This window comes from Tursiops truncatus, chromosome 9, assembly GCF_011762595.2.
Source record: "Tursiops truncatus isolate mTurTru1 chromosome 9, mTurTru1.mat.Y, whole genome shotgun sequence".
Classification (NCBI taxonomy): domain Eukaryota; kingdom Metazoa; phylum Chordata; class Mammalia; order Artiodactyla; family Delphinidae; genus Tursiops; species Tursiops truncatus.
The window spans coordinates 15629617-15647335 of record NC_047042.1 but is presented as its reverse complement, the minus strand read 5'-3'; the positions used below and the strand labels follow the sequence as shown (position 1 = coordinate 15647335).

General features: G+C 45.2%; 2 protein-coding genes across 7 annotated transcripts in view; one reads left to right on the top strand and one right to left on the bottom strand.

The window, feature by feature from the left end:
- DLD (dihydrolipoamide dehydrogenase) overlaps positions 1-2076 on the top strand; it is a 50146-nt gene extending 48070 nt beyond the window's left edge. For 5 of the 6 annotated variants that reach the window (XR_012333883.1, XR_012333882.1, XR_012333880.1 and 2 more), the window contains one exon: positions 1287-2076. The gene's annotated coding sequence lies outside the window, so the exon portion shown is untranslated. The remainder of the gene's footprint in view (positions 1-1286) is intronic. The other variant, XR_012333881.1, reaches the window with a different exon arrangement.
- LAMB1 (laminin subunit beta 1) overlaps positions 1-17719 on the bottom strand; it is a 73637-nt gene that overhangs the window by 9978 nt on the left and 45940 nt on the right. The window contains exons 21-26 of the mRNA XM_033862883.2: positions 17539-17702; positions 15859-16083; positions 14636-14850; positions 13822-13918; positions 3752-4121; positions 900-1084 (exon numbers count right to left, since the gene is read on the bottom strand). Coding sequence (XP_033718774.1) covers positions 900-1084; positions 3752-4121; positions 13822-13918; positions 14636-14850; positions 15859-16083; positions 17539-17702 — 1256 coding nt within the window. The remainder of the gene's footprint in view (positions 1-899; positions 1085-3751; positions 4122-13821; positions 13919-14635; positions 14851-15858; positions 16084-17538; positions 17703-17719) is intronic.

Below are 17719 nucleotides of genomic sequence, written 5' to 3'. Positions count from 1 at the left end.
GTACTCCATCTCCCCGTCAAGCAACGGCTGTATTTCGTGTCTAAACTGACCTTATGTGGTTTTGTTTTAAAATTCAAGGAATAAAATCTTTATGAAGAAATGTAACTTTCCTCTCATGATCAATGAATACACTTTGTCCCGTTAGCACCTAACTCTGGCTCTGGAGGATGCCAAACATCTGGATTAGAAAATTAAGTCGATCATGCAGATGTTGTTCCTACACACAGGCAAGCGTCCAGTTCTCTCTAAATAGCTGGTGTCAGGCAGCCTGTAGATTACATGTCCAGATGATTTTTCCCTTTTCTCACTTAACTATTTAGACCCACTCAAATGGCTAATATTATATACATAAAACAGCTTGATGTGTTTTGGCTTTAAGGATCTAGCCAAAAAAATAAGCAATCACGCATAAAGCAGGATGGATAGGGTGATCTGACACATTTTTAACTTTCTTTTGCTTTGGGGAGGGAAGGTCCTATAATACGGCCTTCGATACCAATAAACGATTTGAAAATGTGATTTCCTGACCAAGTAACATTCTTGAATATAAAACGATATGCAGAAGTATCAACTTAATTTCTTAACTTTTTACAAGAGCCCGTTTCCAAGAGAAGCCAAGGAGGTAAACCACTAACTGGAGAAAAAATTTAAAAATCAGAAAACGCATGCCATTCTAATGCAACAACCACTGCTCGCTCCGTGCAACCCCTTCTGTGCCCCATGTCCCATGTTTGTAAAATGGGGACTTTAATCCTCATTTGTGCCAGAGTCTCAATGTGAAAAAGCTTAAAACTGATTACAAAGCACTTAATTTTCTTCTGAAAGTGCTCTATTAAAAGGTTAGACAGGTGGTAAAATCCATTGCCCAGGATTAAGTATTTGCACAAAAAAGTGCTCACCCCGAATATCTGAATTTTTGATAAATTCCAGTTGTTCAGCAAGCTCTTTCACTGTGTTATCCAGGTTTTCTGCTTCTGTCTGTAGAGCATCTAGTTCTCTGGCCGTGCTGTTGTTTTGCGAAGCTGTGTCGGATAAATTTACTTCTACTTGAGCCATCTTTTCTGTAACATCTTTGGTTAGTTTCCTGTAAGGAGGAGGACACATTTACCGAAGGAAAATAAACCAAAGGGAAAACTCGAAGGCTCAATTTTACATTTTCTACTAATACTTTATCTATTACTCTGTAATTTCAGACCGATTCAGTAGTCTGTAGTTATCTTTAAGTACTGATTTTATTCTTATCATTAAGAGAGACTGTTAAATCTAATAATTTTTCTTTCTTCAAGACTTTGAAGAAAAACACAGCAGCACCACTCAGCTGTGTTGTGGCGGATGGACTACAGGAGTGATTCCGAATGTCTGATGTAACATGAGCACAGTTCCAGAGCGTGGAGTACCAGCTCTGTACATAAGCAGCTTCAAGCCCATACAATCCCACAAACTCGAAAGATGTAAGTGATTCCAGTGTACAATTATGCCTCCCAGCCACCCACCAAAAATGCTCTCATGTGAACCTCAGGGATCTCCTTCAAGATGGGACATTCAGAAAGCAAGCCCCACCGCCACCAGGAAGACAGTGGGAGCAACCCAAAGGAGCTTTTCATACCCGACCCCCTTCAAGCCACGTCTCATCAAAGGAGCCTCCTCCTTCCACCAACAAAGCAACCCTTTCGTTTTTCCTGAGAAAGAAGGTAGTACCAGTAAGAATGGAATATTTCATTTAGAATCTAAACCCAACTGCATTTTGTTCTGTATCTTCCTGTCTCCAAAGCTGTACTTTAGGCATCTCTTTGTAAATTACTCGTATATACAGTGGGCATGTGTGTATGTATCTCAAAGAAAGGAATATTTGAGAAGACCTTACCCCTGGGTATCACCTAACTCAGTATTATTGTCTTCTCAGGAATATAATTGTACAAAAAACGGGGAAAATGCAGAGATGCTGAAAGGTTGGGGGCCAGTCGAAAAATGATGTTTAAGGCTGAGAGAATACCATGACCCAACTCAAAGAAAAGGTGCTTAAAAGGATTTGCGGGTTAAATTACATTTAGTAAACCTGATGGCTCTTTTCCTGAGGCTAGTTTCTTTTTTTTCAGTGCTTTGCTTTTATTAATCGGTTGATTGACAGAAGGCTTTCATTTTTCCTCAGGTCTTGTACAATGTCATACTTTTACAAAGTCAAATCTCACATTGTATATTTGTAAATGATGCCCCTTTGGATCCTAGACCATGCGTCCTTGGATACTGTGTTGAAAAAAGATTGATGAAATTGGTGTTCCTGAGGTGATTACAATCTGTCTGATTAGGTGAAGAGTGAAGGTAGGACCAGGGCTGTCTGAGGAGTGTAGTCGCTCTTGTTTTCCCTTAAGGTGCATGGCACCCAGGTCAAGACATCATTTCCTAAATGGGCTTGCACTCAGACCAGGGCCTTCCACAGGGCCTTCCACAGCTCATTATCGCTACACGTAAGAAGGCTGAGTTGTACCACAGTCTTTTTAATGAGGTTGGGTTCCTCACTAAGTGCATTATGGCCCCACATCAGACATCGCCTAACACCCTGGTCAACCGCATGATCTTGGCCATGAGATCTGAGGCTTGAAATCCAGGGACTAGTTACTTTAAATCTAGGTCTAGGAAGGTACTTGAGCTAATGTCAGTGGTTAGCTTCCTGCTTCTCATACACAGTGCTGAGACGAAAAGGCCATCTCACTTCTTAGAGATGCTGATTAAAAGTCCCATCACACAAAAATGTTACCGTAGTTCTGTCACGATATAATATCGCCTTAATGTATAGGACTTAGCCATGAAACAACCCCCTTGCTCATGCCAAATGGTGAGTCTACAATAAAAACCCATAGCATTTGGGGAAACACAAATGCTTCATACCCTTTCCTGTTTTGTCCTTTAGCCTAGACCTTATGCTGTTTTGGGTCGGGGCCGGGGCGGGGAGTCCTTTTTGGCAAAGGGAATTGGAATGTTTGAGAGCAGGAAAGATGACTGGCTGGGAAAAATGGGAGAAAAAAATGGGAGAAAGTTCAGCATCACTTTGCTCAATTCTCTCTGCTTCCACTGGCAAAATACACACTTTCCAATTAGAGAGATGATTACCCAGAGAAGGGCTAAGAAGAGGAATTTTCATCACAGAGAACTTGTTATAATTGGATGAATGAAGCACTGCTCTAGTGGACCAACAGCTGAGCAGTGGAAATAACCTAGAAATAGGAGTCTTATTTGTGGTAATGGCCTTTTCCTGGTAGTAGCAAAACATATAATAACAATTCATACTGTTTTCTGCAATTACCTTACCATTTCATAGATCAGTCCTTTGTCACTCTGTCAGGGAAAGGTAAATACTATCCTCCCCTCCTCCGCAGGAGAGAATAGAGAGGCTTAGAAATGAGTGAGTCATTCAAGTTCACAAGCCTAGCAAGTAACCCAGCTGTGACTCCGTTACGGATCCTTTGTCTCTGAATCCAGCATCCTTACCATTCTACTGCCCGAGAATACTGTTTGCAGAGAAGAGTGCTGAATATAACGTTCACACATTTTGCACTGCAACTCTGGTCCCCAACAATGAGCCATCGTCCACTCACCCCCATGCCCAGAGCAGCGACTGCTGGGAAAACAAATGGCCCAGTTACCTGTTTTCACTCACAGCACTAACCACGCCTCCTGGTGGAAGGGCCACGCTGTGGATTCATCGAGTGGAAACAGCATCGTGAGCTGTTACTCTGGTCCATCAGCTACTTACTCTGCTTCCTCAAAGAGGTTCCCGACGTTCTTCAGCGGCTCGGCGGCTGGGCTCTGGGCCAGGATGTCTCTGATCTCGTTGACTTTCTTTTCCACCGAGTCCACAGTCTCCCTGTAAGGCCCAATCACGCCACTGATCTTCAAGGCCTTGGCTTTCTCCAGGAACTTCCGGGTCCTGTTGGTCAGCTCGGCGATGATCACGTCCCAAAGGGCAAAGCACTGGTGGCAGGGCATGCAGTCGGGGAAGACGCCCGAGTACCCCCGAGTGCACTTGTCACAGCGTGGACCCTCCACACCCTCGACGCAGACACACTGGCCGGTGGACTGGTCACACTGCGGTGTCTCGATGCCCCTGGGGTCGCAGTCACAGGCTAGAAGGGAGATGGCAGTGCTGGCTGAGCTACTAGAGCCCCAACCTCAGCGACTTGGCAGTTAGAATCCTCAGTCACCGTTAAAATGGGAAGGTTTGTAAATGGTCCACGACAGTTTACCAACGGTTTGCAAAGAGACTGCAGCTGCTTCCTCCAGAACACACGTTATCTCAACCCTGGCTAATCACGTCTTAACTATAATAGTGATGATAGTTTTTTTTTTTTAAGTGAACACCACTGTACACCATTGTGCCTGCCATTGTACAGATGGTTTACATGCATCAGCTCATTTAATCCTTAACATAACCCTGCAGGAACCAGGTGTTACAATCATCAGTTTTATGGATGTGGAAACTGAGGTTTAGAGAGGTTACATGACTGCCAAGTCTTCCAGCAAGGAAATGGCCAAGCCAGGATTCTATCTCAGCACTTGGCAGGCTCCAGAGCCTGTGCTCTTAAGCTCTGTCCTGCCTTTGCCTCCCTCTTTTTCTGACCCATCTGTAGATCCTCCCAGGACAGACAGTTCAAGTGATGGCCTGGTGACATGAGGCCTCTGGCTTGAGATACAGCAGTAATGAGCAACACACCAACATCCCTCTACCTGGTCACAAAGCACAACAGTGAATGCTTGATGAAATGCAATAAAGTTGATAAAAAGAAAACGAAATCAGGCAGAAGTCTCAGGAATTCCAAGTATCCGATTTAAAAGGCTTTCAACTCAGTATCCTCTAACTCGTGGGTGGGTGTCTGCCATTGTGATAACCACCCCTAGCCCTAAGAGCAGAGGCTCATAAAACATCTGAAGTGATAGGAAAGGCCTTGGGAGCCATTCAGTCCCAACCTCTCACTGGCCCAACAGGGTGGGCACCTTAGGCAGAACCAAATGGTACAGGGTGAAATCTGCGTTCTTGGCCAACGGCCTGTGGCTGAGATTACCCATCACGATGCCTATGCCTTTGAACCCTGGCTCAGAGTCCCAAAGCTCAGGTGACTAACTTGGTTTTATATCAACACTTGACATTTCACAGTATCTGTACAGTGTCTGAATAACAAAAGGCCTGTACACACATCTTATTGCTGGCCTTAAATCCTTTCTGGGAGAAGGTAGGGATAAAAACAAAAACAAAAAGATCCTATTTCCCTAACTAGATTGTGGACTCCAAGGGCAAAGGTACACCTGTAACCATTTCTCCATTCTCAGCTCTGAGTACAAGGTCAACTTGCAAACTGGAGTTCAACCGTCTTTGCCAAACGAGCCTTTAACCTCGCTTTTGATACAGGTATGCAAGAGACATCCATACACCCCTACAAAAGAAAATAATCCTCCTAAGTCGCAATGTCAACTGTGGCAAAGCATAACAGAATCATCCTCTCTGAGGTAGCTTTGCACCCCAGTGCTCACAGCAGCACTATTTACAATAGCCAAGACACGGAAGCAACCTAGTGTCCATCAGCAGAGGAATGGATAAAGATATGGTGTAACACACACACACACACACACACACACACACACACACACACACTCTCTCTCTCTCTCTCTCTCTCTCTCTCTCTCTCTTACCCGCACAACATGGATGGACCTAGAGATTATCATTCTAAGTGACGGAAGTCAAAGACAAATATATGATATTGCTTATATGTGGAATCCAAAAAAAAAAAAGATACAGATGAACTTACTTACAGAACACATAAACCCTAAGACGTAGAAAACAAACTTACGGTCACCAAAGGAGAAAGGTGAGGGAAGGGAGGGATAACTTAGGAGTTTGGGGTTAACATATATACACTACTATGTATAAAATAGATAAACAACAAGGACCTACTGTGCAGCACAGGGAACTATACAATATTTTGTAATAACCTATAGGGGGAAAGAATCTGAAAAAGAATATATAATAACTGTGCTGTACATCTAAAGCACAACATTGTAATTCAAAAACAAATTAAAAACAAACAAAAAACCCCTTCTTGAGTCAATAGGTATGATTGCCTCTGAAAGACTTTCTAATAAAACATCTTCTAGAACCAGTTTCACCGATGGTCCTGAGAAACAAAACGCCTCTATCCTCCAAAGCCAGAAAGACGTGTTTGTGGCTTGGACCGTTCACCTGAACATCCTCACACCTTGCCTTGTATTGTTTAGCTTTTCCTGGCCTTTGCCAACTACACTCCACGATCTCAAGCGGCAAGTTTGAGTAGCACAGCGTTGTAATAAGAGCACAGGCTGCCTGGTGGTGAATCCTGCCTTCCCCACACCCAGCTATGCGGCCCTGGGGAGGACAGAAACTGAGTCATAGCTTTCCGCATAAAAGGGGTAATGATTATACCTAGCTCCTAGGACTGCTTTCAGGATGAAATAACTTAACTCTAAAATATTCAGAGAAGTGTCTGGTCCAGAGTAAGCACTCAATAAATGTTTTTATTCTTATCATTCTATGTCCAAGTGTCTGGTGGTTCCTGCCCAGAGTGTTGTTTGATCATATTTCCATGGGAAAAAAGCTGTCATGGCCTTACGTTTGTCTTTGCATATTTGCCATAGCATGATTATTAAACAATTTGAAGTTTAGAATACTCCAGTCTTTAACCTTTAGAATTTAAAATCTATAGCATTTTCCTGGTACCTTAGGTTTTCAAAACAAAACTTCTTTTTCCTTAAGCATTTTGTTTCTTTCGAGGCATGTTTCATTTTCCTGTGTTCTCTGGGGCATTCTCATGAATCGGGAAGCAGCTTAGGTGAGCTGTGGATAACTGTCTTCCCTAGACCATTAATTAGTTCTAGGAGATGTTCCCAGAAATGACAGTTCCATGATCAAGCAGTTTCGGGAAATTCTACATCCTCCTCTTGAAGGTTCAAAACAAACAGCGTATTAAACTCATAGGAGTTCTGCAGGAAAAACCCTGTTTCACATTTTTTTTTTTTTTTTTTTTTTTTTTACCCAGTCATATCCCAGACTCATTGGACTGTGGGATCTTTCTCTAGTGGAATACCTAATGACACCCCAGAAAAAGAATGGGAAAAGCTTGGGGAAACCACGGCCTTCATCAGTTTCTACAATCAGGAGGATGGGAAGAACTTCAGACTTTAGGAATGAATTTCCATATCTTATAAAATTTAGTCATCTTCCAAAAAGCTGTGAGTTACCTGGGTCATCTAGGTCCTAGCCTCTCAAACTCCGGCACGCATCAGAATCACGTGCAGGACTCATTTAACACATTTCCACCCCACCCCCAGATCTGGAACCAGTGAGGTCTGAGAATTTGTATTTCTAGCAGTTGCCAGGAGATGCTGATGCTGAGGGCTGCTACACCCCATTTTGGGGAGTACTGACTGTTATCTTCCCAGCTGTTCTCCTCCCTTTTGCCTGTTAAGTGTGTATGTGTGTGTGGAGTGGAGCAGTCATGAGCCTCAAGTCAAGCCATGTAAGTTGATGCACAGACCTCAGGACCTGTGCGAGTGGGGGGCCTTCATGATGCCACGTTAAATGAATCAGACTGTCAGTCGCTCCTGTCCCGCAGGCCCCAGCAGGTAGCCCTGTTTGGGGCCTCAGTGGCCCAGCAGATCTGTCCTATTTTACCATCCCCCTTAGGCTTGGGACAACGGTAGCAGATGCTGCACATGCTTAGAAAGCCTTTCTTTCCCCTAGATAATACAAAGGCATGGTGCAGTTCAGTCCTAAAGAGGTTTTCACTAGATGCATGCTGGGGGCAAGGGCTGTGTGCATATGTTAAATTTAATTTCTCTAACAATTTTTATTTAGGTCATTGGTAAAGACATGTCTTGCTCTCATTCTGTCATGGGAATATTTGAGGGGGAAAATACTGGCCCCAAACTGGGATTTAGAAGGCAAGTGCCCTCCCATTAAGGCTTTCCTTGTTTGTCTTTCACACAGCTACATTTTTTATCCGTAAGGAGAATACTTAGCTATGACTCAAGTCTTTCCAGAAGCATATAGGTGGTCCCAGAAAGTCTAAACCTGTGCCCTCCAACAAACCACTTCAACTGAAAGATTAGCAATGGAAAACATATTTGGCAATTAATTACATAATTTGAGAAGAACGGTCATGTTCTTTTCCCATAGTCCACCTAATTCTCGTCCCAGCTGATCTCTGGACCCTTACCCTCAAGACCAGCATCACAGAGGCGGGGCAGAGCTTCGGCGCCCTCCAGAGACCAGGACCCACTCAGCTGACAACATTCCTCCATTTGAAAAGTAGAGTCAAATTTCATAGATGGCTGGATTGCAGTTTCATCACTGAAAAAGTCAATCCTGACCTTTCTCTGGAAGGGTACCAAATGACTACCTAAAACGCGTCAGGTTTTCATTTCAAACTGAAGCTGGGAAACTGCTGAAGTGCCAGTGGGCACGTGCTTCTTTCCCTCATTGAGTTTGCAGAACTGCTTCTCTAATGGGGTCACCTGGGAGGCAAGAACTAGAAGGCCCACACTTAGGACCTTGTAAAAAGACCTCCCCTAAGAGTAAAGGTTGGTTCTCACCTGACAATTTAAAACTTCAAGGACACTAAAATTGTGAAGGAGACTCTCCAATCAATCATCTCTCACATTCACTGTGATGGGAAAAATTATCAGCTAACTGTGCAGGCTGTCTCTGACGGAGGCCAGTGGGTTTTCTCCTCTCTTCAGAGAAAGGCATAGGTCCCGGGGGACCTGGAACTCAGTGTGGCTTTAAGGAATGGGATTATCTGGCAGAGGATCAAAAACTTTCTCTTGGGAAGAAGAGTGTATATAGCAAAAGTTGTTCCCTGATTTTTAAGCTGAACAAATTGTGAAGATGACGAACAGCATTCTAAAAATGAGACAGTCATCATTTTAACGAGCCATGAGAATTCTACCTTCACCTATAAATATATTCTTGGTTATGTGGGCAGTGGGTTCTGTCAATTTTTACTACGTTTTCTCATCATTTAAAACAAGAGGTACGAATTATTAGGTATAAAATAAGCTACAAGGATATCTTGTACAACACAGGGAATATAGCCAATACTTTATAATAACTATAAATGGAGTATAACCTTTAAAAATTGTGAATCGTTATATTGGACACCTCTAACATATAATATCGTACAGCAACGATACTTTAATTAAAAAAATAAGTAAATAAAACATGTTCTCTAAGAGGTAGGCAGATGAAAAATATTGTACCCATTTTAGAGATATTGAGATCTAGAGGAAAGCGTTAGCAAGTGAATGCCAGAATGGGAAACGTCAGCCCGTGTGCCTCTTTATCAGCAGGTATAACTTTTCTGCTCTCTTTGTATCCTCCCTTCCCTGTTTGCAGACCTCCCCTGCCCACTGAAGAAAATCCATCCCCAATGGTGAAACCAAAGCTCCTCGTTAGTCTCCACGAAGACAGTTTCCATGACACCTGCCAAGTGACTCCAGTTCCTACCGGGCTTCCCTCCTCTGATGCTGCAAAGGACAGCACCACTTACCTCCAGCCATCCTGCTACTTTATCTACCCTTTCCCACAGCCTACAAGCTCCGCCCCCCCAGCCCCCCTCTCAGGGAGTGGCTCTCCTCTGCTGCATCCACTCCCCACTGGGCACCAGTGGGCAGTCACTCAGGGTTGTGTTGGTCCCCCCTCTTCCCTTTTGAAACTTGAACCTGCCTGGGGAGCGAGAGAGTGCTATATCCTAAAATCAGGTGACTGGGTTTATTGGCTTTTGCCGTGGACCTTGCCTCACAGCAATAAGGGACCCCAGGATGTGCTATCATGCCCAAAGCTTTACTCTTACTTTACTTAGGCTTTTCTATTTTACTTTAATGCGGGAAATTTAAATGCTTTTTCATCTCTGAAATGCGATTTTCTTTTCCTTTAAATTCTCTACCTCCTCCAGCCCCACCTTTTTTTTTTTTTTTTTGGCCTCAGTACTGTAACTTCAGTTTTGAAATGAAAGTTGGGGGAATGACTATGACTTCACCGGCAGAAATGAGCTGGCTGTCTGGCCCAGGAGTTGGCAAACGTTTGCTATAAAAGATAGTGCGGGGGAACTTCCCTGGTGCCGCAGTGGTTGAGAGTCCGCCTGCCGATGCAGGTGACACGGGTTCGTGCCCGGGTCCGGGAAGATCCCACATGCCGCGGAGCGGCTGGGCCCGTGAGCCATGGCCGCTGAGCCTGCGCGTCCGGAGCCTGTGCTCCGCAACGGGAGAGGCCACAGCAGTGAGAGGACCGCGTACCGCAAAAAAAAAAAAAAAAAAAAAGAGTGCGTATTTAGGCTTTGCAGGCCCTATGGGCTCTGTCACAACCGCTCAACTCGGGCACTGCAGCACGAAGGCAGCCCCAGACAATATGTAAACAAATGGGCATGGCTGTGTTCCATTAAAACTTTATTCACCAGCCCAGGCTATGAGCTGGATTTGGCACATGGCCGTAGACAAGCCTTCCCTCTACTAACAAAAGTATCTGTGGTTCTCTAAAGAATCAAATTAAATCTGATTTCCTGAGCCACCCTGGAAATAAAAAAGTGGGTGATTGTAAATGAATCCTAGCCTGAGAAAAGATGACAAGCATTAAAAAAAAAAAAAATTATGTCTGACAAAAAATGTACTTCGATTTTCTACAAAAAACAGTTTGAAATGAGAAACAAGCAGGATGAAAAAAAATGGCCACTCCCCAGAGCCTCTCACCTATGGCCCACATTTCCAATCAGCCTGGGTTTAAGAAACACTGGCCTTTTCCAAGAGCCAGGATCCCTGCTTCCGCTATCCACCAGTCAACAGGAAGATTCCTCCTGTGACCCCTTCAGTCCTCAGGGCACAAGGCAGGGCTCCGGGCCGAGGCTTTCTCGTGCACGTTCAGGACTGGGTAGGCTAGATCCTCTCCATCCAGCACAGTGATGGGCTTGTTCGGACTTGGCACCATCGGCCAAGAGCCCCAACCCACCAGGACAATGGGAACATTCAACAATTCATGAGCTGGAGGCTCAACTCGTTTGTCCTTGACATAACTCCATTTTTTTCCATAAGAAGACTACTTAGCTATGACCTACGCCTTTCTATAAGCATATTGTTAGCAAGGTGGCCCCAGAAAGTCTAAACTTGTGCCCTGTTCAACTAAATGATTTGAATCTGAAGACTCTTGGGCAGTGAATGATGTAATTTGAGAAAAGTGGTCACATTTTTCCCCCCATAGTTCCGCCTAATTTCAGATGACACCTATTCTTGTCCCTGCTGGTCGCTGAACCCTGTCCCTTCAAGTTTTTATCCTCCCGTTTTCACTGGTGCCTCTGTTCCACTCCTGAATTTTTGTCCCTGCCCTCATCATATTATACTGGTCCTGCTTCGACTGCCATCCTGTGTGCACAAGGCCCACAGCTGGCCAGGGCTCCCCCATCGTTAACTCAGTTCTCACCCTCTCTGGGTGCCTTGTCAGTTACGAGCTGCCTCCACAGGGTGTCGAAAACATTTGGGTCCCCACAGTTTCTTATGTAACAGGCTGACCTTTCTTCTAAATGAAACGAACAGAGAAGTTGGCGAACACGGATGCCGTGGATCTCTCTCTTTGCAAACTTTCTAAAACATGATCTAACTTTTGACCTGAACAAGTTGATACTGTTCCTATAAGCCACAATGTCTCTGGCAGATTTAGAGGCGAAAGTTTAAAGATTAAAGGGTAAGGGGTAAAGTTCTGAGTATTAAATGAACAATCCTCTGATTGACTCTGACTCCAGAAAACAGGTTTTTCATGCTAATAAAGCTTAGATGGAGCAAAAGGTCAGAAAGCTCTGGCAGCCAAAGCTATTTTGCCAATGACACATGCTGACAGAATCAGGCTATAAGCAATGATAGAACTATTATCTGGAGAAAATCAAGCCCTTGGGGCAGTACAAGATTGAGGAATTTAACAGAATTGTGGTTAGAGCTCTGGAGAAGCCAGATTTTAAGCAGGATCTTACTTGCAGGAGACATCTCGAATCAAGTGGTCCACTGAATGTCACGGACCTTCTAAAGGAAGTGAGAAAATCAGATCCTGTTAAGAACCAACGTCGGGACTGAAGGATGATGAATTAAAGCACGCTTATCAACACAGCCTTCATACCTCCTCTGCGGAGCAAACCTTCATCTCATCTAAGATGTTAGTACAGACCCTTCTGGCTACACATCGAATGAAAAAAAAAAAATCATATGCCATTGGGTCTGGTCGTGTCCACTGTCTGAAGTCTTCTGGCTGTTAAGGAACAGATGAGTTGACTCTGAAAGAACACGTAGTATCTAGGTTTGGGACTTTCGACAGAATATTCTCAATGAACCGCTAACGTGCAGATCTGTATTATTTCTCACTACAGTTGTATCCAAAAAAGAAAAAGATGTATTTTTTTTTAATGTAGAGTCCAACAGGGACCTAGAATTTCAGATGTGTAACGAAGAAAATGGATCAAAGAGCAAATAAGAAACTACAGAAGATGTTTATCCATTGTTGTAAACTTAAAACACAGGGAAGAAAACCTAAGTAGGAAAGAAAGAAGAGGAATACAGAATGGCAATAGTCTATTAAAATCTTTCCCATAAATGCTTTTACTTGAAGACCTTAAAAATAACCTGGCAGGTCAAAAAAAAACTGCAACAGCCTAAAAAAATAAGCAATCCTTCTGATTCACATGATTGTAACAAGTTTTGTTCTTAAGAAAACATCGTTTTCCCTCACAGTCCTAGTTAATCATGAGCCTAAGTGGGACGTGGCGCTCCTGTCACCTGTTCCTTTGTTGTCCCCGCTGATGAGGACAGTACGCTCCTGCCGAGGGCTTTAACTGTCAGCACCACCTGCTTGTTACACTGGGATCAAACAATCTTACCAGAACATTTAGCTCTGCTTGTGCAGACAAGAAAGCTGGCCCCAAAATACTGTTCAGAGGGGGAGAAAGTCAATTTGCAGAACTCGATGGTGAATATGAGCACATTTTGGTTGAATGCATTTTTAAAAGCCATTCTGGTTACTCAACCATAAAAAAGAATGAAATAATGCCATTTGCAGCAACATGGATGGACCTAGAGATGATTATACTAAGTGAAGGAAGTCAGATAGAAAAAGACAAATATCATATGATATCCCTTTATAGGTGGAATCTAAAAAATAGTACAAATGAACTTATTTATGAAACAGAAACAGACTTGCAGACATAGAAAACAAACTTGTGGTTACCAAGGGGGGAAAGAGTGGGGGAGGGATAAATTAGGAGGTTGGGATTCACATTTATATACACTACTATATGTAAAATAGATAACCAACAAGGACCTACTGTATAGCACGGGGAACTCTACTCAATATCTTGTCATAACGTATAACGAAAAGAATCTGAAAAAGTATGTTTATATACACACACACACACATATATATAACTGAATCACTCTGATGTACACCTGATGCACTGTAAATCAAGTATACTTCCACTTAAAAAATAATAAAAAAAATAAAGCCATTCTGTGTGTATTTCGGGTACGTATGTACGCTTGTCTGTGCTGAGACAAACCTCACCCCTGGGGAACAGAGCTGGAAGCCAGCAGGTCCACTTTTTACCACTTACATGCCTCCAGGATTTTTTGTGTTTAAACCATGAGCATGCATTTCTTTCGTAATCAAACCTCGTTTTTATAGACAAGTTCATTTGTGCTGTACTGGACAGAAGGCTCCCTCAGACACCCGGCCCCCCCACTCCACCCGAGAGCCCGGTGCCCGCGCCTCACCTCGGCACTCCACGCTGGGGTCCCCCCAGAAAAGCTCCTGGCACTCGCTGCACGTGCGGCCTCCGAAGCCAGGCATGCACTGGCACTGCCCCGTGAACTGCGGCCAGAAGACAGAGCCGGGTCAGACAGGCTGCCGGGCCCAGGCCAGACTGCACTGCCTTTGCCGGCTGCCAGTTACGGGAAGGGGGACCCATCTGTCTGCCTGAGAAGGCCTCACACCTGACCAGGAACAGGGCATCTTACACTGATCCCAGGTGCTGAGGGCCCCAGGCCGGGGTCTCCTAACTGCTCTTCTGCAACTGGGGCTCGGAAGGCCCAGGGCACGTCTCCCTTTACTGACATGTTTCCTCATATCGCTCACAAGCCTGGACCACCTGTGACTCACTCACCATTCTGTGTGTGTCAGGGAACAGGAGAACTTTCTACAATGTTGGGTATGACTATGTGGCTCATTTCAGGCTGTGTGGTTAAGGAAAAAAAAGCCTGATTCGGCAGCCAGGTATTGAAAAAAAACGGCCCCCGTCGTCCATTCTAAAGCGAGTCTGTACCCCTTCAGCTGGGGCACTAGGCTGCGGTGCTACAGGTGCATCCGATGGGGCCTCTGGGCACAGTTACACAGCCCCAGCCAAGGGGGACCGGGGATGGTGGATATCCAGTCTGTGCCGTGTTTGCCAAGCTGTGTGCCCTGGTGCAAGGCTGTGACGAGGAGGGGTGCCTTTCTCTAACTGGGGCCCGGCCACCAAATAGCTGTCACCAGGACTCAAAGTCATCTTTCCATATGCCATGACGGCCTCCGCTGGCCACAACACCTCACCTCGTTACAAGACGGCCCAAAGGAATGAGCAGCGTCGCAGTTGCACGGGTCACACCCTGTCCCGCTGGCCAGCTGCCAGGTGTTGGGTGCACAGCGGTCACAGTTCTGGCCCATCACATTAGGGAGACACAAGCACTGCCCGGTGATTTTGTCGCACTGGCAGTCAGAGCCGTTACAGCGCTCCTGCACGGTGCCCAGGTAATTGCAGACACACTCTGAAAAAAGAACCACCGGTCAGATGTACTTACAGAGTCACACTCGGAAAACATACAGATCACGCAAAAGTCAGCTACGTCAAATGACTACCATCTTCCCTCTCCAGATTTTGATTTGGAAATGCAAACAGTACAGAAAGGAACAGAGGGGATTAAAAAAAATCTAAAACTGTGGTCTTCATCTTCTTATGATGTTCCATGCAGTTCTGACATTTCCCAGGCAGACCTGCAAAGTGACACATTCTGCCCGGCGGTATTTTCACAACGCTTGATTGAATAAGCGGCTGGTGACTCACTGTAAAGTTGAAGATTTAACTGGAAATGAAACCTATGCTGTGGGAACGGAGATACCTAATGATTTCAAACTCTTGGCAGGGAAGAACAGTCATGGCTGTGTGAGCCGTGGCAGGGACAAGCCCTTTAAGCTAGGAAGGCTTAAAGCAATCAGGTCCTGCTGGTCCTCAACATTCCGCACGTGTTTGTATCAACAAAGACAGGGGCCTGGGGCCCTGCAGACACAGCAGGAAATGCTGGCTGATCTTGTGATGAGAGAGAAATAATGTGTTCCAAAACAGAGACTTCAGAGATGTTACTTCTTTCTTTTCCTTAAGCTGGAAGGCTCTATCCATCAATGACGTAAGAAAAGGTACAGACCAAAGTGCGTATTTAGGACGCAGAAGTCCCAGCCCATCAACAAGTTCATGGGCAGAACATAAACATCAATATACTCTATGGGATGGCATTTATCATGGGGACAGTGACACAGCTTTTGGTTCCCTTTCAGGCACTGAGCCACAGCTCGACACTTCAGCTCTGCCAGGAAATGAGGATGTAAAGAAAAAAAAAATCATCCTCATCTTTCTTTTGTCACCAGTGAAATCTTACCCCTCTGAACAAGCATTTTCCCGGATGAGACAAACCCCTGAAGAATAAAATCCCCCAAGGAGGAGGAAGAGGAAGAGAGTGGAAGTCATCCAAAAGAGCGGGCAAAGGGAACAGGCATCTTACTGCGACAATCCTGCTGGAGGGCGTCGCCATAGTAACCGAAGCGGCAGAGCTGGCAGTGCTCGCCCTCCGTGTGGTACAGGCACTTGAGGCACCTCCCGGTCTCCTTGTCACAGGCTTCTGGGTCCGTCGTGTCGATGTTGTGGTGACACCGGCAAGGCTGACACGTGCCCCCCACGTCCGAGGGATTGCCAAAGAAGCCCGAGGCACAGTCGTCGCATCTGGAGCCTGTTGTCCAATAAAACCGGCATGGGACCTTCGGCTTGCCCCCTGAAAGGTCTGGTCCCCGACATTCCCGCCAACCAGAGGGGCCACCCAGGCAGCGCCTGGGCCCCCAGTGTGCTAGCTACCGAGCCGGGTGACTGAGCCTTCAGGGGAAATGGGCCGTTAGTCGTGAGGGGAAGCAGCGTCTTTGCAGCGATGCTGCTGCAGCCTGGCTCCGCGGCCACGGCGGGGAGGGGCAGGGAGAGTTTGGAGGTTCCAGCACACAGGAGGTTAGCTCCTCATTACACAGGGATGGACACATCAGGAGTGAAACAGTGGTCTCACAGCGGAAAGCTTAGCTTGATGTTACATCCTAACCCAAGGCGTATGTTCACTGAAAAATCCCTGCTCCTCCATGAGCAACCGAAAAATGGGGCCCCTCGGGATGACCGATTTCCCTTCTTAAGGAATCCCGAAGGATGAACAAGGTCCTACTGTACAGCACAGGGAACAATATTCAGTATCCTGGGATAAACCATAACGGAAAAGAATATGAAAAAGCATGTGTGTGTATATATATATATATATATATGTATAATTGAATCCTTTGCTGTACAGAATTTAAAACATTGTAAGTCAACTATACTTCAGTAAAATAAATTATTTGAGAAAATCCTGAAACATGCAAATTGGCTGAGCCATGGATAAGCATAACGAGTATTTGAAACGGCGGCATCAAGGATGAAATAATGTTTGTATGCACAACTAGCCACACTCAGAGTGTTGACAGATAATGTGAGTATAGTAAACAATGAAGAATATCTCTAGCTTTGACTGGTTCTGTTGTCTGGGGCTCCCAGATGATATTCTTTTCTTCCTTCTGCCCCCTATTTGGCCAGTTCACTACTCTGAGACTCTTCCACTAGGAGTTGGAAAAGGAAACGAAAAAGTAAAATGTAAATTAACTTTTCTACTGGTTAAGACCAGAAAAGTGTCAGCAGGGACTTACGGATTAAATGAGCTTGCTATTGTGCCCTGTATTGTAACATGATTATCAGAGACACAAAAATTGACTCTACCCCATATGCCAAACAGGAAAAGAACATCTTCTACATTTCAGATTCCCTTCACTTTTTTTTTTTTGCGGTACGCGGGCCTCTCACTGTTGTGGCCTCTCCCGTTGCGGAGCACAGGCTCCGGACGCGCAGGCTCCGCGGCCATGGCTCACGGGCCCAGCCGCTTCGCGGCATGTGGGATCTTCCCGGACCGGGGCACGAACCCACGTCCCCTGCATCGGCAGGCGGACTCTCAACCACTGCGCCACCAGGGAAGCCCTCCCTTCACTTTTAATTAAGGATTGTAAAAAAAAAAAAAAAAAAAAAAAGCAACTAAATTGGCTCACTCTTCATCATTTTTCTTCCTTAACAACTAACCTCATGAAGACGCATCTTTTCCTCCGAAAGTCTGCAAATCACTTACCGATGTATCCAGGATTACAGACACAGGCAAGCTGTGAAGTAACAGGGTCTTGATAACAGCTACTGGCAAACTGGCGTCCGCTGTCGGGACCATCTGGACACGGACAAGGACGGCAGTGATCTCCTGACCCAATGATGGCGTCTCCATAGTAACCAGCCGAGCACCTATTATCAGTTGCCGA